This window comes from Mauremys mutica, chromosome 3 (genome assembly GCF_020497125.1).
Source record: "Mauremys mutica isolate MM-2020 ecotype Southern chromosome 3, ASM2049712v1, whole genome shotgun sequence".
Classification (NCBI taxonomy): domain Eukaryota; kingdom Metazoa; phylum Chordata; order Testudines; family Geoemydidae; genus Mauremys; species Mauremys mutica.
In genome coordinates, this window is record NC_059074.1 from 173,173,175 (window position 1) to 173,195,598 (window position 22,424).

The window sequence follows — 22,424 nt, forward strand, 5'->3', positions numbered from 1 at the left end:
CAGGACTAGATTTAGAATATATGAAAATGAAAAACCTACAATAATACAATGTGTTCAACTGGTTACTGATAAAAAGTATAGGACAGGAGAATTTCTTTTTAAATAAACCTACATGTTTGGACAGCTATCAGTGCTGAGTGGCCTCACAGTGGTCTTTAACACTGATCTCGACAGAAATTATTACCCGTTGATATTCGATCAATGCAACTGACAAAACTCAGAAATGAAAGTTACACAAAGGATACTGCAGAACAACTGGATGCTGCACCCAGCACACACTTGCCTGGAAGAGATTCCAAAAATACTATTGGAATTTTAAACCCTGCATTCTAGACTCAGGTATTGCATTAGGATTTTGAGAGTACTGGTTACTTTTGTTCATTAATAGAACCTTGCTTTTTTAAAGCCAAAGAAAAAAGACGTGTTTTCAGTTTACCTTGGACACTGCCCTTCTTGCAGAGCATCAACACTTTCTTCTCAGGGTTATTTTCTGAAACAGGAGCTGATTCTACACGGTCTTCATACCAAATCTTTAAAATAAAGTAATGGTTTAATAAAAAACATACAACATGAAGAGAGACATGAAAAAAAAGCATGATTCAAACAAAAAGAACACAATGTAAAGTTAAACACAAATTACCTCAGGCACATCAAATGGTACTTCTTGACCATTGTTCTTAAGAGTATCAGCCAATAACCTTAAAGTTGTCTCGCGAGGAATAACATTTTCTTCCTGCATTTTAGTCCAAGTTGCATCAGCTTTTCGCCAGTCATTACTGATCTCTGAAAGACAAGATTCAGTCTTCACATCTAATACATATCCAGATACTAATCCTACATTTTCAGTGAAAAGCTGTATACTGAAAAGGCAAGCAAAATCAAAAATTAAATATATAAGATAGTTCTGTTATTTTTAGAAGCACCAGAATGAGAAGAGTAATGGGTGTCGACGGGAGAGCGTCTCCCCTCGACATAGCGTAGTGTGGACCCCACGGTAAGCAGATCTAAGCTATGTCGACTTGAGTTATGCTACTAACATAACTCAAATTGAGTAGCTTAGATCAACTTTCCCCCGTAGCGTAGACCTACCTTAAGTGTTTGAAGCACCCGGGCCTTAGATTTTAGCCACGAAAAACTGGGAAACTTCACAAGTGACAAAAGGTTAGGAACCAAGAACATGCTATTTCTCTTTAAGGCAAATATTGACATAAAATGACTGCTTGATTTCTAATAATTTTTGAACTTCCACATTCAGCTCCTTTTTGTTTACAGAATATAGTTCCCAAAATAACTCTTAAGATACTTGTCTGGAAATGTCACATCAAGGTTGGATAATTATGTTGATATAAATGCAAATGTTTCATGAGCTTCTGAGACCATGCAACAGTTTTTGTAACTTTTTAATCACATTCCCACATATTAAAAAATCTTCTTTTTCACTGTTGCAACACACAGAAAATACTAGAAACTAAGTATACACAGGAACACAAACTGACCACACAAAAAGTTCTTACATGCATAAAGTAAGCAAACCGAAAAGAAACAACAGTATGTAAAATAGGTTCTGAGAGAAGTGTGATTTTTACATTGATGTTTTCCCTTTAATCTCCACTACAAATTCTGAGGTGCTAATCATTTCTCTGAAGACTATCTGACAAACAGTTCTCTGAAGAATTTGCTATATTTAAAATTTGGTGCAGATTCCAATGCATAAAAAACAACTTTGTTCAGAGAACTTTTAAACTCTCTCATAGGAACTTCTAAGCTACTTGAGGTCTTGTTGAGGTCCCCCCAAAGGAATTTAGAAGCTTTGAAGCTGCTATGTCAGTAAATTAAGAGCTCCTTAAGAAGACATGCATATCTGTAGAGACCCAAAGCAACTCTCAGAGGTTCACATTCTCAAAAAGGAACAAATCCAAAAATTTTCTACCCAACTTATAGTCCAGTGCAATTGCTCTCATTCGGCACAGGGAATGAGTGTCTAGCATTTTTACATGACTATACAAAAATGTTAGCACATTCAAATGGAAAAAAAATCCCTTTTTCTCTAAATCCCATTTCTTAAAAAAACAAAACAAAGTTAATTACCCATATATGAACTGTGGTTCTTCAAGATGGTGTCAACAGTGTGTGGATCCCACTGTAGGTATGCCTGCACCTCATGTGTGGGAAACTGGTATAGAAGTATGTTGGGCTATGTCTGTCATCCTGTTTGCTCTGGCGAGGGCATAAAAAGGCACAAAAGCCACAGTTCCCTAACTAATGCAGAATATCAGATGTGGAGGACTCTGAAAAGTGGGGATGGGGAGAGGGTCATGGAATCCACACTGATAACATTGCAAAGAACCTCGGTTATGGTAAGGTATGTAATGTTCTTTCTTGAGTACGAGTCAATGTGGATCTCACTCTAGGTGACTGATAAGTAGTGTCCAATCTGGAAGGTGGGACTGAGAAGTCTTGATTTAACTCAACAATGATTGCAATATTGCTCTTCTGAAATTGGCATCTAACCTTTCAACTAGATCAAAGGCATAGTACTTAAAGAAAGTCAGGAGGCTAAAGTTTCCAGATATGGGTACGTTCCTAAAGCAGAGTAGCTGTAGCTTGCGCTCTAGTGGAGTAAGCCTTAATATGTGGAAGGAAAGATACATCAGCCATTTGGTAGCAGGCCAATATGCACAGCGTGATCTGTTTTAATTTCCTCTCAAAGGAGAAGGCTTACTCCTTCAAAGCACCAAAGATAGCCATGAAGAGACAAGACGACAGAATAAGCCCTTCAGACTATCAATGTAGTATAAGGCTCCTGAAACATTCAGCGTATGGAGTTTTTCTTCTCTGGAACAGAACAAGGTTTAGGGAAGAACAAGAATAAACTGAAGGACTGGTTCAATGAAATTTCAAGACCACTTTAGGAATAAACTTCAGATAAGGTCTCAACACCCCCATATCTCTGTGGAATACTGTATGGGGAGCGAGGGGGTTAGAACTTGGAGATAACTGACCCTTATAGCCTATGTGATGATGACTAAGAGAGCCCACCTTGAGGGTAAGATAGTGCAAGCACCATTCTGAAAGTGGCTTGAGAGAAAGTTATAGGAGGTTTGACAGGTGGACAAGTATGCAATAATCCTTTCAGGAATCTAGATGCCGTGGAATGTGAGAAGACTGAACAAGTGGAAAATATGTAGACTGCTGCAAGGATGGAACTGAATGAATGAGAAATTTCTTACCTTATAATTTTCTGCTAGCAGCTTCTCTCCTCATTCATCACTAACAAGTTAGCCCCCCACCCCCCCATGTAATTTGGAGGCAGTCCAGTGTTGTTGCCAGAGGTTCCAGCTTAGGCCACCAGAAGAGTTTTTCCAAAGCTTTAGAAACCCTTCAGCAACCAATTATTAGCATTAATATATTAATTAACCTTAAGTCAGTTATACCCAAGTCTCCCTTTAGAGAAAAACATCAATTTGTATTCTGATCATTTACCAGACTACTAGGGTGGGTTGAATGAGGTGAGAAGCTGTTAACAAATAAGAAATTTCTTACCTGATAATTTCTTTGTTAGCAGCCTCTCCCCATCATTCGCCACTAATGGGAAGTAGTGATTAGTGAATCACAGAAATGGGAGAGGGGAATGATAAGAAGAGCTTAGTTATTGTTATAGTAGAAAAATCGGCAGGAATTGAAAGTCTTGCCCTCTTCCCCCAATAAAACAAGAACTTTATAAACTGAGAATGACTCTGCAGAGGAATAGAAACTTACTTTATAAATATTCCTCAGGTGAGACTCATACTTTTTCCCCAATGCCCCCAGGGACTTTTGTGAATAGTTTTTCAGGTGCCTAAGATGCCACCTGGTGCAGCATTTTAACATCTTGCCTGCAGCAACTTTGTGGCCCTACGGCTTTGGCACTTATGAGGTATGAAATGAACAGGCTACAACTGGTGTGCATGCTCCATTTACTGGACTAGGACCAGGGCCAGCTCTACTGTTTCTGCTGCCCCAAGCAGCGCGCCGAATGGCCGCCGTGGACGGCAGGGGCAGTCCGTGTGCCGTTAGGGCGGCATGCGCGTTTCCGCGGCAGCGGCAATTCGGCGGCAGCTTCTGTCTTCAGCTGGAAGACAAAAGCTGTGCCACCACGGACAGCTGAACTTGGGGGCAAAAGCACATGGACTGCCGCCCCTTGCAGATTGCCACACCAAGCACCTGCTTGGAATGCTGGTGCCTGGAGCCGGCCCTGACTAGGACCCCAGAGTGCTAGGAATGCCCAAGTATGCAACAGCCTTCCAAAGGAGTGCTAAGGGTTAGAACAAAATGATGGGAAAACTAATTCCCAGGAACTGTGGAAAGCGAAACTTACCTTGAACAGAAGGATTTCTGCAGCTATAAGAATAGCCTTTTCCTCACAACAGCAGCAGTGCTGTTAGAGACAAGATGGAACTAATCTCAGAAAAAACAGTTATTAACCTTCCATAACTACTGTTCTTCTAGATGTTTTGCTTATGTCCATTCCAACATAGGTGGGCATGCAGCATGTGCACTGCCACCGGAAAGTTTTCCCTCAGTGGTATCTGTCAGGTCAGATCTGGTGCCTCTTGGAGTCGGGTCTTCATAGAGCCAGTATATAGGGCCCTACTGCCCCCTCAGTTCCTTCTTGCCAGCTAACTCTGACGGGGGCGGGGTGAGGGGGAAAGGGGTTTGGAATGGACACGAGAAACATCTTGAAGAACAGGTTAGTAGGTTAGTAACCATTTTTCTTCTTCAAGAGTTTGCTCATGTCCATTCCAATGTAAATGACTCCCAAGCAGATGTAGGAGGAGGGTTTAGAATTCATTAACGAGCAGACTAACACAGCTCTGCCAAATCCAGCATCATCTCTAGCCTGCTAAATGATGGCATAGTGTGATGCAAAAGTGTGAACCGAATAAGTGTCACTGCTCTACAGATGTCCTAGATTGAGACCTGTGCCAGGAACGCAGCTAAAGATGCTTGTGCCCTGTGGAATGTGCCATTAGGGCCGGGACCATTGCTAGGTCGTAGCATGTGTGGATACAAGAAGTGATCCACGATGAGATTCTCTGGGCTGATACTGGAAGACCTTTTATCGTGTCCGCTACCACCACAAAAAGTTAAATAATTTTCCAAAATGATGTAGTCCTTTCTATTAGAAGGCAAGCACATGTCTGACATCTAGTGAGTGAAGTCTCTGTTCCTGGCTATTGGCATGTGATTTCGGATAGAAGACTGGAAGGAAAATGCCCTGGTTACTATGGAATTGTGAAACCAACTTTGGGAGGAAGGCTGGGTGAGGGTACAGCTGGACCTTGTCCTTGAAAAATATCATGTAAAGAGGTTCTGAAGCAAGGGGCCTAACCTCTGAGACCCTTCTAGACGAAGTAATGGCCACCAGAAAGGCCATCTTCCAGGAGAAGTAGATGAGAGCGCACGTTGCCAAGGGTTCAAATGGGGGACCCAGGAACCTGGGTAATACCAGATTGAAATCCCAAGGTGGGATTGACCGTCATACTTGGAGATAAGGCCTGTCCAGGCCTTTGAGGAAATGACTACAGATCGAGTCAGTGAAGACGGACTGGCCATTTACTCATGGGTGAAACGCCAAAATCGCAGCAAGTTGGACTCTAATCGATGACACAAATAGCTCCTGCTGCTTCAGGTGAAGTAAGTAGTCCAGAATGAATGGGTGAAACACCTCTTTGTGCTGACCAGATCGAGAACCTTTTCCACTTTGCCAGGTACATAGCTCTAGTGAATGGTTTCCTGCTCCCTGAAAGGACCTCACGAACCGGTCTGCAGCATGCTAGCTCCAAGGAGTTGTTCAGCCATGGAGCTTCCAGGCCATCAGATGAAGGGACTCGAGGTTCAGATGATGTAGGTGGCCGTGGTCCTGTCAGTTCAGATCTGGAAATGGAGGCAGGCTGACTGGTGTTTCCACCGAGAGGTCCAGAAGGGTGGTGAACCAGTGTTGACATGGCCAGGCTGGGGTTATCGTGATCAATCTCGATCCTTCCCTTCTGACCTTCAGCAGGACCTTGTGTATAAGCAGAATGGGAGGGAGTCCATAAATGAGATGGTCCTTCTAAGGGAGAAGAAACATGTCTGTGAGCGAGCCCGGGCTGTGATTCAGGAAGGAGCAGAATTGCACACTCTTCCACTTGTGCCTTGTTGCAAACACGTCTATCTGGAAAATGTCCTTCACAACATCTGGGCAAATGGACCACTTGTGACTGGAGAAGGATCTGCTGAGACGATCAGCTAATTAGTTCTGTGCCTCTGGAAGATAGGAGGCTTCAAGGTGGATTGAGTAGGTTATGCAGAACTCCCACAGGCAAAGAGCTTCACGGTATAGGTGAAAGGAGTGCACCCCACTCTATCTGTTTATATAGAACATTGCTGTTGTGTTGTCTGTAAGTACCAGCTCGAACTTGCCTTCCAGATGGAGCCGGTACACTTGGCAGGCAAGGTGCACTGCTCTGAGTTCCCTCACATTGATGTGTGGAGAGAGTTCCCGTCTGGGACTAGAGGCTCTGGGTTCTGAGTACCTCCAGATGAGCCTCCCAACCCAGTGCAGGTGCAGTTGGTGACTACAGATATTGACGGATGTGGTCTTGAGAATGGGACACCTGCACCTACTGGCCTCAAATCCAACCATCAAAGGAGAGTGGTGATCACTGAAGGGGGAAGAGTGACAACCATGTCCAAGCAATTCCAGCCTGTACACTGATGCTAGCTAAGTCTGAAGAGGTCTGAGTCATACTTTTGCATGCCCCACGTAAGTGCATGAGGCCATGTGCCACTGGAGTTTTAGGCAGTTTCTTGCCATAGTGGTGGGGTGGTTTCTGAGGCTCTCTGTGAACATGCCTAGGGGCTGGAACTGGGTCTTCGGAAGGAAGGCTCTGGCTTAGACAGAGTCAAGGACCGCCCCTATACATTTTAATTTTTGAACTGGAGAGAGTGTCGATTTCTCCATGTTTATCAACAGGCCTAACTTTGTGAAGGTTGACAGTATTAATCTTACACTTGCCTGTACCTGGGCCTTGATCAGCCAGTCATCGAGGTAATGATAAATCTATCCCTTTGCTTACTCAAGAAGGCCGTGACAACTGCCATGCACTTTGTAATTACCCAAGGGGCTGCTGACAGGCTGAATGGGAGCAGGATAAACTGGTAGTGTACGTGGTTCACAATGAATCAGAGGAATTTCTTCTGATCTTGGGAAATTGAGATATGGAAGTAAGAATCTTTCAAGGCAAGGGCAGCATACCATTCCTCTGGAACCTGGGAGGGGACAATGGAAGCCAAGGAAATCATGTGGAACTTCGGCTTCTTCATGAATCTGTTGAGGTTTCGCAGGTCCAGGATGAGTCTGAGACCACTGTGACCTTGCAGTCTATACAATTTTATAAAAATATGCTAATGAGTGAATATAATGTACCTGGAATATGCTTCATACAAAAGGTCTCTTGTAAGATATCATTAGAAAGCTTATAATCTACGATCATCCTATTTGTATAAATGTACCACTCTTGTATCTGAAACTAGAAATATTAAATATAACTCTGAGAGCCTATTGTAATTACGCTAAGTGTGGACCATTAATGGTGGTTTGGAATCTTGATGACTCCCGTTAACCAGAACAACTGACTGCAGATGGCTCTGTTTTACCTGTAAGTCTTCCTGTATGTGTGTGTGCTGGCAAGTGGGTAATGAAGTCTTGCAGTGATGAGCAAAAGACTTATGCAAAAGATATATAAATAGGTGGAACAGAACAAAGAGGGAGGAGCCATCATGAAAAATCCCCTAGTGACCACCTGAGCTGGAACAAATTGGGGAAAAAATTGTGCCCACGCCTGGAAGGTGTCCAGTCTGAGGAAAATCTTACTGAAGCATCTCTAAGTGTGAGATTATCTGCATTCAGTTTGATTAGACATAGATTTGCATGTTTTATTTTATTTTGCTTGGTGACTTATTTTGTTCTGTCTGTTACTACTTGGAACCACTTAAATCCTACTTTCTGTATTTAATAAAATCACTTTTTACTTATTAATTAACACAGAGTATGTGTTAATACCTGGGTGGGCAAACTGCTGTGCATATCTCTCTATCAGTGTTATAGAGGGCGAATAATTTATTAGTTTACCCTGTATAAGCTTTATACAGGGTAAAATGGATTTATTTGGGTTTAGACCCTATTGGGAGTTGGGCATCTAAGTGTTAAAGACAAGAACACTTCTGCTAGGTGCTTTCAGGTAAGCTTGCAGCGGTTAGGGGACATGATTGAGACCTGGGTCTGGGTTTGCAGCAGGTCTGGCTCAAACCAGGCAGGGCACTGAAGTCCTAAACTGACAGGGCAGGAAAGCAGGGGCAGAAGTAGTCTTGGCACATCAGGTGGCAGCTCCCACGGGGAGTTCTGTGATCCAAACTGTCACAACCACCACTGGCCTTTGAGATTAGGCAATAGCAGGAGCAGAACCCCTGCCCCAGCTCCGGAGGAACCTCCTCTACTGCTCCCACTTGCAGGAGTGTTTGCACCTCCTTTATTAGAAGTTGCTTGTGAGAAGGGTTGGGGGGGGGGGAGGGGAGAGCAAGGGAAGGAGGGGAAAAACTAAATGGCAGGGTGTATCCCAGTCCTATCGTGTGTAGCACCCGCGGTCTGAGGTGGTATGGGCCCATATTCAATAGAAGTGTGATAACTGGTCCACATTAATTGGGGAAGGTGGATCCACACACTGGCCTGGTATGCCATCCTCAAGTGTACCCTCAAAAGGTTTGTTTAGAACCCAGCACTTGTCTGGCAGGGCCTGGCCTGGGGCCAACAAGGACTGGGGATGAGGCCTCTTCTTATAGCTCCTGCCCCGCCTCTTACTGTAGTCCTACCTTGACTGAGGCTGGTAGAAACAGGGCAATGGTTGGGGCTTAAAATACTTTCTTATAGGAACTGGGATGTGGAACCCAAGGGATTTTAGAGTGTCCCTTGAGCAGTGGTGGGTAATCCACTGGCCGGCTGCCAGACAGTTAGTTTACATTTGCACGGCCAGCTGCAGATCCCAGTGGCTGTGGTTCACCATTCCCGGCCAATGGGAGCTGTGGAAAGCAGCGACCGGCAAGTCCCTGCGGCCTGCGTTGCTTCCCGCAGCTCCCATTGGCTGTGAATGGTGAACCATGGCCACTGGGAGCTGCAGGGGACATGCAAATGTAAACACATTGTCTGGCAGCCCACGAGCAGATTACCCTGATGGGCCGCAGGTTGCCCACCACTGCCCTAGAGTCATTCAAGCTGTGGAGCTTGAATCTGTTTGCTCTGAAAAGAGCAATGTGTCCTCGAAAGGGAGGTCCCGGATAGTCTGCTGGACCTTGTAGGGGAGGCCCGAGGCCTAAAGCCATGCGCTTCTTCTCATGACCACAGTGGAAGCCATGGTTTGAGCTGCAGAGTCCGCTACATCTAAGGCTGCCTGAAGGGATGCTTTTGCCACCACTCTCCCTTCCTCGACTAGAACTGAGAATTTGACTTTGGATGCCTGTGGCAACAACTCTGAGTCTGGACATCATGCCCCCAAGAGTTGAAGTCGTAGCAGCAGTTCAGAAGCACCCATTGGTTAGCGATCTGGAGTTGGAGCCCCGCCTCCCCTGGCAGAATATACTTTCCTGCCAAAGAGAATCAACTTTTTAGCATTTTTGGCCTGGGGACGCTGGGGGGAGGGAGAGGAGTCCTTGCTGTCCTTGTTTCTTTTGTTTGTTGGCCACTGACACCACTAGCGACCCCGGCAGAGGATGGGTATATGAAAATTCAAATCTTTTTGTAGGGACAAAGTACTTTTTCTCCACCCTCTTAGAGGAGAGTTATAGTGAGGCTGGAGTCTGCCGGAGGGCCTTAATGGGTTCTAGAAGGCAATGCCACTCATGACGGACCAGAAGAGGTCAAGATGTCCACCAACGTATGAGACGATTCAGATATTTCCTTTGCCTGAATCCCCGGGCCTTGAGCAACACTTCTGAGGAGCTCCTGATGAGCCCTGTAATTGTCCTGAAAGGGCACAACGATGTCCCTGCTACAGTCTCATCAGGTGAGGAAGATGAAGATGCCTGCATGCGTACAGGGCCTTGTTCTTCTCCCTCGGCCCTGGAAGTATCCTGTGGTACCAAGTCCTGGGGTTTGGTGCTAGGCTTGGTACCAGCTTGAGGTTTCTGCACTGAGGAAGGTGGTGGGAGAGCGCTACACTCCAAAACAACAGAGTACAATCTCAACTGTGACTCCTGGACTGGTTGAAATGCCCAGGGGTTCTAAAAGGGCCACTGCACTGGCATTTACCACTTTGCTGGCCAGGCCATTTGCACCTGGGGATGGCGATACCGGGAATGATAGTAGCTCCCTTGCTGCCTCGAACGTCTCTAGAATAGATGGTAGTGCCAAGGAGAGTCCAACGGTAGCAGACTCAATGGGTCCCTTCCCAGGGCCAGAGTCAATAGTACTATGCTGGCAGCTGTTGAATTTGATTGGCCCGGCATGGATCACACTCTTTGGCTTCCCTATGAGCAGCGGACTTCAGAGTTGGTGAGCGCCCAGACAGTCTTCCACTGCTTCTTCCACGGCACCGGTGCCGAGAGTCCTGTTGAGGTGTGGACTTCCTCTGTACCAGAAATGCCTGACAGTGCCAAGAGTCCTGGGATGCAGAAGAGGAGTCCTTCTTCAGTGCTAGAAATGACAGGCATCACATCGCTGTCTGACCCTCAGAGAAGCCAGAGCACTTTTCACCAATGTTGAGGTGCTCAGTGCTGAGTCAGCATGGCTCAGCTCTGATAGGGGATGCAGAGCTGCCCCCATAAGAAGGAACAGAGCCTTTGATCCCTGTTCTTCTTGATACAGGGCTTTAACTCCTTATAGATCCTGCAGAGAGGTTCCGGCTAATAACTGACAGTCCTAAATAATGCCTGAAATTGTTCTCTATGCTTCTGTGGAAGATGTTCAATAAAGGATGCAAACTGGTAATTTGTGTAGTCATACTTGGCCATGATCACCTGTTTGTGATCTGAAAATGGTGGGTTGCCAATTAGCAGGCCTTCCATACAAAAAGGTCTAAACTTTTCTGGTCCTTGCTTCCTGGTAGTACACCTGAAACAATGCTATCTACCTTCCTCATTTGCAGCATCTACCATCAGGGAATTAGGAAAGGGACGGGAAAAGAAAAATTCTGAGCCCGGGGGGACAGCATAATAATTCTTATCTGTCAGTTTACAAGTTGGCAGTATGGTGGCAGGAGTTTGCTAAAAAACCTCCAGGAGTATTTCATTAATGGGTAGGACAACCCAGGTAGGTGTTGCCAGCTGCAAAATGTCCAGAAGCTTGTGACTTGAGTCTTTAAACTCCCCAAAAAGTTATCTGGAGAGCATCTGCCATCCCATTCACATAGTTGTGGAACTGATAAAAGTTATCAGCCATCGATGGTAGTGGAGGAGGCATGACTGCTTCATTCGCAGATGAATTAGAGGTTTGAGGGGTAGCATCTTTGTCCACCCTAGTCTCCTGTTCCTCAAAAGTCTCCTCACGTTGGGGGTTTGGTGGAGGAGACTGTAACCCCTTAGTTTCCTGATATAATGGAGAGGGAGGTCTGGTAAATTGCTCCCAATACGCTGCCCGAGGATCTCAGTATGGCCATTGGCGAAGCACATACAGGACAGGGGGTGGTACCCAGGACTGATCCCACCATCCCTGACATGGCTACGGGTCTTTGACAAAGTATGGGTTTCTGTAATGATGAGGAGGGGAACCCCGTACTGATAAGGAGGAGACTCTGCCTCATCGTCCCCCAGTGCAGGTGCCCCAGCAGAAAAGGGCGGAGAATTCTGCAATGGTAATCCAGAGAGCAGATTCTTGGTATCAGAGGGTCATTAGGTTCCCATAAGCAGTGGGGACTCTGGCTCATTTCACACTAACAAGTCCCTGGAGTAATGAAATTCCTGCAATATGAAGTGGATTGGTACTGACACTGCAGTTGACTTGGGCAGTACCATTGGTTTGTAGTGCATAGGCACTGGGGCTGAAGTGTGTGCTTTGATTTTGTCAGTACTGATGGAGACGACAGGCAAGGTACCATTGGTGAGTTTGAAATGGACGGTGTCGATCTGGAGGTGGATGGTACCAGGGCCCTGCCACCGATGTTTCTCCAAAGTGCTTTGGGATCTCCCTGCTCCATTGGTACCAGAGGAAGAGTCTTTTGCCTCCATGGTACCAAGTCAAGAAGTCAAGGCCTCCATGGTACCAAGTCAAAAACTAGCAGGAGTTCAGGACTGCTTGAGAGTTATCTCCTTGTGGTGGAAGACACAGCTTCTCTTCTTCAGAGCCTTCCCTGAGTCCTCCAAGATCTTCCCCTTCTTAGGCGTGACCTTAGCTGAAGGGTCACTGAATCTGTCATGAGACAGATGTTGGGAGGAGGGAGGGAATCTCCCTGACCTCACTCAGAAGCAGGTCAAAGGGAGCACTCCATCATCATCAGCTTTAGTTTGGTCTCTTGATTCTTCTGAGTTCTAGATTTTAGAGTCAGGCAAAAGTTACTCTTTTGGGAGATACGGGACTTTTCCATGCAATGGATACACTTACAGTGGCCGTCACCTCCAACAAAAAAGACCGCGTTTGAAACCTGAAGAGCTAGGCATGCCCTGCCAGGCTAAATATGCTCCTTAGGAAAAAATGGATGAGAAAAAAAGGGGAGAGGAAAAAACTGGAATTTCCCAAACTATCTAACTAATTCTATACTAAACAACAAATAATACTACACTAACTAAACTGCAACACATGTTGAAGCACACATCAGGTGGACATACTAGAGCTCCATCTCAGGAAGAGGCAGTACAGAAGGAACTGAGGAGCGCCTTATATGCTCTCAGACCCCAGCACAAGGTTGTATAGAGCGCATGCATGTGCCAACCAGACCCTACTAATGGAAAATCTCTGATCAAGGGCTTGAGAAGCACATATGCACCTGAAGTAGAGCACCAAAGAGGGACATTATTTGAAGAACAGAAATTGTAACAAGCAATTTTGGTAAACAGCTCTTGGAATGCACTGAAGTCATCGGGCAAAGGTATCAAAGCTGCAGAGATAGGAAGAGATGTGGTGATCCTCTTGTTCTGGTGCCCTTTCCTCCTCATCTCCCTGTTCCTGCTTCTCTCCGTCACGTGTTGGAGGTCTAAAGATAGCACAAATGACTGCTTCCTAGCATAGTGGTAATGCGACTGGCTCCTGGAGATGTGAGATGGTGTACCCCAATAACTCCAGTAGGGTCACAGTGGCACACGATACTGATATGGCTAGATTTGCTGGGGTTGGCCAAGTCACTGCTATCCATGTGATGGTCTACCTCTGGTCTGCTCCGTAGGTTTGCCTTCTGATCACAGGGGAGAAGGCTCCCTGCTGTACATCAGTGAGAAGGTATACCCTGTTGAAAAATATGATGAATAGACCTCATCAAGAGACAGAACTGACATATATGGGAATCTTGTACCAGTGTCAAAAAAGGTCTCTGTATCAGCCAATGACATCCTTGGTAGACTCCTCCATTAAAGAAACATTAGGTGCCATAAGCAATTCTGTAGATGGTGCCAACATGGACACCAGCACTGCAGCCAACATCAAGGCTGGTGCGAAGCCTTGTTTCTTCAGCACCAAGCTTGAGGCCAATCCAGCATCACTAGCCCCTGAGTGTTTTTTTCCCCTGGAAGGCGGATGTCTAGTTCTCCCACAAAGAGAGGTCATGTCTGCCTCTTTGTGCCATTTTCCTTGCAGGTGGGGAGAGGCAGTATTAGTCTTCAGAGACAGAATCAACTTCCTGATGCCAACTTCTTGTCAATGTCAGTCTTTGGGGGTCACCTGCCAACTGGTAGGGACGTTCAAAGAGAGTATTTGACCAGGATATGGTGTGTTTTTAGATTAATACCCTCTTCTGGATAAAAGGTAACCTGCATGCATTTTTCTAGGATATAAAACCTGAGGCAGATGCCCTAGAACTCTCTGTGGTCCCTCAGCTTGAGCAACACAAGTTAGAACAGCTTCCTTCTTCAGGATCAACTTCTGGTGAGCTCATGGTTCCAAGCAACTTTCATCTCCCAATAAAGGCGATATAGTCTTATGAACCAAGAGAGGGATTACTCAGTGGCAAAAGCATCTTTGATTTTGAATGTCTCACATACACATGATATTTGTTATCTGAAATTGTCAAAAGCTGAAGATAAATTTTATGGGCTAGATTATTTCAGAAGTTCAGATAAAAGATTTCTTAAACATCTAATAGCTTTGTCATCTCTTGGTTCTACATAATTATGGGTTAGTTTTTTATACCCAGGATCACATTTTAGATTCGATTGAGGGCTATTAATTTTGCTCTGCTTAAAATTTGAAAGCAGATACAGAATTATGGCCTAGGTATTCCATGAGATCTCTCAATTATACTCCTGTGTGGAACAGTTTTGATACTTGGTCTTAAATGGTTGAAAGCAGGCAAGTGCATGGTTTTTGTCTTTTATGGTGACAGAAAGCTGTAAACCTTTTCCATTTATTTGAGTAGATGGAATTTGTTGCGACTTTTCTTGCAGACTGAAGAATTTGTGTGGCAGAAGTTTGATAAATTATATCTGTTTAGATTTCTACTCTCAGCAGACATGCTGTCAGACGGAGTAACTGTTGGAGGGGACAGGTTGCTTGTTCGGAAGTAGGACGACTACCTCCTGGTGAAGCAAGATTATATTTTAGGCCCAGTTGTTTTATTATGGTAAACCAACATTTATAAAGCCAGAATGGAGATACAAATATAGCTTGGTTTTAAAGCTTTTTGAGGCTGCTGAGAAAATGAAAGGTATAAAAGGCATGAAGGAAAGATGTACAACAGGTTTTTAGCCATTTTTTGTTGCATTATTCATCTCTTCTGCTTGAAGGAAGTTTAATCAGGACAGGAAACATCCTACGTTCTTGCTCTATGACGTGAAAAGGCAGTTTTCTAATAGTTTGCAGAAAGAGCACTACTTAATCTGAGTAATAACTCACCATCTCTAGTTCTAATAATAAAAGGATATATTGTGGTTATCTTCTCAGACGTTTGTGCTCTGAAGTCACTGGATTGCTCTGGGATAAATATTCCTTGGCATATGGAATTGTTAAAATGTAGCTTACATTCTTGGGAGGGGGCGGGGGGAACCTGCACATTTGTTAAAAGATGTGTCATACTACTTCAGGCTTTAATGATAAGTTTTCTCTTGCACAATTAGAACTAAGTGTTGTAAAGGTTTCTTGATAAATATCCATGCCAACAGATTTTATTTGCCCTTTCTTGAAGTTTTTTATAATACTTTCTAATGTCCTGATACAAACACATTGTTCAGTATCTAATCTCTAGAACATGAAAAACAGGTACCCCAAGCTTCTGGATAACCAGAATGAGCAGCATTTTTGAAAGTATATGGTATAATTTCTGGCAATGATAATCTTTCCTGCACGGAACAGCAAAATCAATGTTAAGATAAATCATTCCTGAAAATCTTATTTCAGAGCAAATTATTAAGAAATTATACATACTACAGCTTACAATAGTTGTAGCAAGAACATTGTAGCAGGGTGGTTACCCGACTCCTGCTCTGAAGGGCTTACAACAGCCCTGGGAGAGGGCTGTGGCAGGGAAAACAGCTAATAGGCTGATTGGAGAAGCAGCCGCAACTGGGCCATGCCCCAATCAGGCCTCAGCTGGCCCTATATAGGAGGCTGGGAACCAGGAGCTCAGCAGTCTCTCTCTAGCTGTAGAGAGAGATGGACCTGGCTGCAGGGACCTGGGCAGAGTACCTGAGTGAAGCAGGGCTGAGGAAAGGCAGAGAAGCTGGGGAGGCTCCAGTCCGGAAAGCCCCAGGCTGCGGCCTAGCAGAAGACCAACAGGTACTGGGGGTTTAGAGGGCAGCCCATGGATAGGCAGAGGCAGCAGGTCCAAACCCTCCTTGCCAGTGATAAGTGGCTTATACTGCAGTCTGCCCCAGGGAACGGGGGCTAGTTGGTGACTGGCAGTAGCCCACGACTGAGGCAAGGCGGGGATAGAGGGTTGGGGTTTCCCCTGGGTGGGGGAGACCCTAAGACTGCGGGGGTATTGCCAGGGGGCAGTGCCCAAAGACGAGAGGCACTGCGTCCTGGGAGGGACATCGGCCAGCAGAGGGTGCTCCGGAGGCTGGACGAGCTAACTCCTAGAAACAACCTGAAGGAGGCGCCACAGGGGTGAGTCCCGCGCCTTTACAACATGGGTATCAAACTCAAATGACCATGAGAGCTAGTTCACTGGCCTGAGGGCTGCATCACTGACACACACACACACACCCCTCGCTGCCCCCGGCCCTGCCCCCACTCCACCCCTTCCATGAGACCCCGCCTTTTCCCACCCCTTCCCTGCCTGCATTCCCACCCCTTCCCTGAAGTCCCCACCCCAACTCCCCCCCGCCCCCAGAGAGGGCATGAGGGATGTGGCGGGGGCTCACGGCAGGGAGTTGAGGTGCAACAGGGGGTTGGGGTGCAGGCAGGGGGCTCAGGGTGCAGGAGGGGTGTGGGATGCAGCAGGGGGCTCAGGGCAGGGGGTTGGGGTGCAGAAGGGGGTTGAGGTTTAGGCAGGGGGCTCGGGGCAGGGAGCTGGGGTGCAGCAGGGGTTGGGGTTCAGGCAGCGTGCTCAGGGCACAGACTGATTAGGGGATAATGGAAATTTTTATAATCTTTCAACCAAACAAATCTAGCTACAGAATCTTCATACAGTGCCAACTACAAAGAATTGTAACAGAAATTAGCAGGGGTTTTCCCTCTTCAAATTATTTTAAAACCAAATGGTAGTAAATTGACCAACTGGTATACAGGCCAATCACACTGGATGAAATTTACTCATGGACGGAGGGTCAGTACGAGGCCTTCTTCATCACTGAAGCCCTACATAGTTACTGTGTGGAGGCTATGCTGGTGGAGTGGCTCTACACCCCTGTGTGTTATAGAAATGATCTCCAGGCTGATCCCACATAGTTGGGCATGAAGGTGGAGTAACATAGGGTCTGCAGATCCAGTGGACACAGTAAACTCAGCAACAGTTACAGCGGAAGTGCAATGGCTATTACGGCTCATGGCTAGAAATCTCTGGCAGGCAGGTTTCTGCAGCAACCCTAGCCCTGGGTTGCAGTAGAGAGTTGTATTTTATCCCTCCCAACACACCCATACGGAGCCTGAACCAACTTTATGTGAGTAGAATGGATCTCACCCAGTTATAATTGCTTGCGGGCAGTCTACATATTTGTGGCTAATTTTTATTAATGCTGTGAAATATAAAGAAAATGGGAATCTAATCTCTGCTATAGAAAGTGGCCCCAAAATTAAATGGTTTGAGCGATCACATAACTAATTCTATATTTGAAACCATTTTCCCTTCCCTCCCACCCAAAAAAGCCTCCACAAAACAAAACACTCATCCAAAAGCACAAATCACAGCCACAGCAACAAACAAGTTATGGGTAAAACTTTGGAGCATGTTACAAATACATGGAATCCATGATAAATAAAACCTATGGCGTTTCTCAAGTATTTTACTTGATTTATAAAAATGGAATAAATTGAAAAATTTAAACGCCAACAAGGTTTAACTTTTATGGGTTCTGTCTTTGGCTACAACTATGGATGTAACTTCAGACAAATGAAGTAGAAAAAGAGTTTTGAAACATGGCAACATTGGTATTTTCTTTGGATGTAAAAAGAAACTAGGAGAGATGACAAAGCAAATGGTTCAGTGAAAGTAGGGACAAAAGGTACTTTTCAGGCCACCTCACAAGCCAGGAAAAAAAAACCCTCTCCATGATCTGTGACAAAAGATCATGTTAAGAATCAAAGGAAAAGTTTCCGTGTTGCAGAGAAGAAATTCATGGTAAAAATGCAGAGTTTACTGTCTGAGTAGCCTAAATAGAATTCGTAGATAGCAAAGCAAACCTAAGTCAGAAAATTCGTGTCAAGAGCTGTGCTACACATCATTACTATCAACACCGAGAATGGCCCTTTTGAGAAATATAGTTTTAATTGGTTAATTGAAAATCCAAAACCAGTTAAAAAACTTACATTTTGTTCCCATTACACAGTTTAAGGCTTTTTCAAATACAATTAAAACAATTAAAACTCCCACAAAGCTATCACTGGAAAAACAGTTTCTAATAGAGCAAAAGAAAAGATTTTCAGTTAACTTACTGCATAATTTTAGGAGGTAGTAGTACATCTGATCTCTATCACACTCAAATAGTTTTTGAGTCATTTCCACCATATTTTCTAAAGTTTCCATCTGGGGGGGGGGAGGGGAAACAAGAAAAAAGTTACATAACATAAAATATCTGTATATCAGACTATGGCTTAATTTAATTTTTATATGTATAATCACATATGCAGCTCACAAATATGTATACACACACACACACACACGTTCTGTCCAAAAATTTGGAAATGTAAATATAAGACTGTATATAATTTTTCACTAAATATAAAGTATCAATTTACATCATTACTGTTTATGTAAATTGGGATATGCATGAAATACTTCAAAACTTATTTGTGTATTACCACTGAAGTATTAATCACAAACAGACAGGAAACATCATGCAATAGATGTACCTGGTTAGTTGCAATACACTTCTCGGCAAACCACTGCAGCCTCCCAGGACGAGCTCTCAAGCCTGGTGTCTGTAAAATAGTATTTCCGCACAAACAAAAATGTCAGTTTACTTAGCCAAAGTATTTTCTTAAAATGTAAAAGTAATTATATGTTGTCATAATGAAGTATTTTATGGTTGATTTGAAGAAGACTTCTCACAATTCTAAACATTTATCCTAAGTGAGTTAAAAAATGCAAAGGTTGTATTGGCGACTCTGCAGAAACAATAACCATGTTTCATTCTAAATATATTGCAATTCAACAGTACTTTTCAACTGAAAATTGCTATGCTGTTTCTCTGATTGAACGGGATTTTTTTTTTTTTAAGTCAGACATTAGTTGAGCCATTTGGGTAGGTAATAGTGAAAAAGTGACACATTTTGAAACAAGAATGTATTTTTTTTTAAAAATACAAACTTCATCACATAGTTCAAGAATGGTTTGTTTCAAAGACCACAAGCCTGCCTTGATTTTTATTGTCAAGAGCTTTTGATATTTGAAGAAATAAGGTTCATAATGTAAGTAAAAGCAACTGAAAACTGAGCATGCAATACAACTTTACTTTTCCTGCCATCATTTTCAACACACGCCCAACGTGAATCTACAAACACACACAACTACAGACGATCAGAGCGCTATGTATTCTGATAGAGCATCACAAACATACCACCCTGCTGATTCCATTCCTTCCCATTACAAAATACTCGTCTTTTAGACTACAAATACACCCCAGTCATCTCTCTCACTCCTTCAGAAGAATGCCAAATGTTCACAAATTGTTGTCTTCATGAAATAGTCACCCAGAATAGTAGCAATTACTCACTAACTGAAACACCAGGACTGACTCTTTTTTCCAACTGCAGCATCTATTTACATCCCTACTCCATCAACATCTAGTACCAGAAATTTTCCTACTATATTCCACTGTTTTTAGTGCCAGCTTCTGTCCCAACTACAACACTCTCACCAGAAGACAAGCTTAATCCAGTGTACATTATAGCAGTTGCAGGCAGCAACCACTCTATTCAGGACACATATACACCATAGCATAAATTCCACTACAAATTCATCTTACAGCTATTTTTTCAGGCTCTCCACAGACTCAGGAGGAAAATACCACTGCATGTTTTCAGGATCCTCTTCAAAATCTTAAGGTCTAGAATACTGTTTAAAATAAAGCTGAGCTTCTGCAGTACTATTCTATAATAAGGACTGTAAAGGCAACAAAGAATCCTGTGGCACCTTATAGACTAACAGACGTTTTGCAGCATGAGCTTTCGTGGGTGAATACCCACTTCTTCAGATGCAAGTGCATCTGAAGAAGTGGGTATTCACCCACGAAAGCTCATGCTGCAAAACGTCTGTTAGTCTATAAGGTGCCACAGGATTCTTTGTTGCCTTTACAGATCCAGACTAACACGGCTACCCCTCTGATACATAATAAGGACTGAAGTCGGTGGGTATGGAATCACAGAATACTGGTGATTGAGGGTACAGTTAAGGTTGCAAAACAATTTACATTATATCTCTGCTTTCACTTCCTTATAATGTGATAACACTTCTCCCTTTTCAGGTGAGATTTTCTATACTTAGTCCACGTGGCTTTTTTTCCTTTCCTTTCTTTCTTTAAGTCTGAGTCAAATCTGTTCAATTATTTTGAGTTATGGGAATATAAAAAAAAAATTCCAACTAATTTTTTTGTTTTGTTATATTGCACTTGTTTGGTTGGAAAAAAGTTGGTTTAAAGTAAGAAAGTGTTCAAAAACTGCATACCAAGAACATTCTGCTGAAGATTTGCTCAAATCTACATGTACACACTAAATCTGAAATACATGGTTCAAGGACAAAGTTCCACTGGTAAATTTCATAAGCTCTGCAAGCTGTATAAGCTATAAAACAAACAGCTTACCAACTCCAAAAACCGAAGAGCTTTTGAATCTCTCTTCCTCATCCCCCTCCCCCCTTTTAAAGGCAAAGCAATTAAAGGGGAAAAAACGTATTAATGCAACATTAAGCTGCACACTTAAAACTGTAAGTAAGGAAATACAAAATTTAAGGTTCCAACAGCAGTGTTAATTACTTTAATACATTCCTTTTACAGTTGTAAAGTATAGAGCATAAAATATTCATTTTGTGCAATACTGTGATACATTTTCACTTCATTAACCTTTACATTTCCTGACTTTGCTAAAAATCTAGCTGCTTAAGATTCTACAGTCTTAATATGGGTCATTTTGAACCAGAAATAGTTCAGAACAGAATCAAAGTAAGTTTAAAACAATTAAAGGGACATCATTAAGTGAAGAAAAAAATATCACATCTAAATCTGAAAATCGTGGACCTACTGTTTTCACACTGCAACAGCTAATACTCCTGAGGGCATTCTGCGCCAAAAATAAAAAAATTGTTCTACACAGAATATTTTTAAATTCTGCAAATTTTATTTGTCAAATAAATGTGGAGGTTCCAGCATAGCATTGGGGAGCACAGGCCACTGGCTGCACAGAGGTGGGAGATTATTGTGCAGCTCCTCCCGGGACACACTCAGCAGTGAGGCTGCACCCAACTCTGACAAGGCGCAAGGACCAGGCCTGCCCCAGAAACACCCCAAGGTCCTGCCGCACCGTGCAGATGGTTGGGGATCAGTAGGGTGGAGACCCAGGTGCAGGTGGCTCATTGGGGTGGGTCCAAGTGCATGAGGAGTGGGGCTCATCGGGGGGAGGGGGTTTTCTGGGTGCAGGAGGAGGGTCTGGGTATGAGGGGGTCTGGATGCATTGGGGTTGGGTGGATGGGGGAGCAGATCCCTGTACCTCCTGCACCTGAGAAGTTTGCAGAGCTTCCTATAGCTGGGGGAGAAATCTGGGGGTAGGTCTCACCCAGCCCCGGATGCCGTGCAGGGGAAGAGGAAGTCCTGTCCTCCACAGCCCACCCAGGACTAGCAGCTGAGCCTGGCACAGGGTAGGAACCACCAGCCGGGTCTTCCCCCATCTTGCCTGCTTTCCCTCTTTGTTGGCTGACATGGTCACCCAAAAGATACTTCTGGGGAGGGTCACATGACCGCTCATGGCTTCCCTATTAGAAAGTCATTTTTCTGCAGGGAAGCAAAGAAATCTGCAGGGGACAAATTCTGTGCATGCACAGTGGTGCAGAATTCCCCTAGGAGTAAAACTAAGGAGTACAATATAGATTAGAAATAAAACATTTCTCTCGACTCTCAATTTACTTAGTGCATTTCCAGCATTTAGTGGATAGTTAGATTCATTTTTTTCCTCAGTGCTCAGTCACCAGGCAGTCAAAGGGTGGGTAAAAACAGAATGACCCTCCACCGGAGGGTGGGAAGCACTAATAGCTACTGAGTGCGCCCTGACGGAGTTGAGAGCAAGTCCTGATGCCTTTAGATAGAGGAAATAGTCCAAGAACATTGGGATGCCAACAGCCTCGTTTCTGTTGGGCCCAGGATGTGAAATGTGCCCACTTAGCCCAGCAGGATCATCTTGTGGAGTCCTTCCTGATATTGGAGAGGACCTCTCGTACTGCCAACGAACACTCTCATGCTAGCAGAGGTGTCCATCCAAAAACCAATCTGTCAGGTGAAGCGTCTATGGATCGGGGAGTCTGCCATTGTATTGTGTGAGCAGTTCTGGGAACATCAGGAGCAGGAATGGAGGATGTTTTGAAATGTGGAGAAGCAGAGGAAACCAGAATTGGCGAGGCCAGAATGGA

At 44.2% G+C, this 22,424-nt stretch overlaps 1 protein-coding gene across 1 annotated transcript in view; it reads right to left on the reverse strand.

Annotated features, from left to right (window-relative positions):
• The window catches only part of LRPPRC (leucine rich pentatricopeptide repeat containing), a 162,748-nt gene that overhangs the window by 29,995 nt on the left and 110,329 nt on the right, over positions 1 to 22,424 (reverse strand). The window contains exons 26-29 of the mRNA XM_045011106.1: positions 18,662 to 18,730; positions 18,245 to 18,335; positions 641 to 783; positions 437 to 530 (exon numbers count right to left, since the gene is read on the reverse strand). Coding sequence (XP_044867041.1) covers positions 437 to 530; positions 641 to 783; positions 18,245 to 18,335; positions 18,662 to 18,730 — 397 coding nt within the window. The remainder of the gene's footprint in view (positions 1 to 436; positions 531 to 640; positions 784 to 18,244; positions 18,336 to 18,661; positions 18,731 to 22,424) is intronic.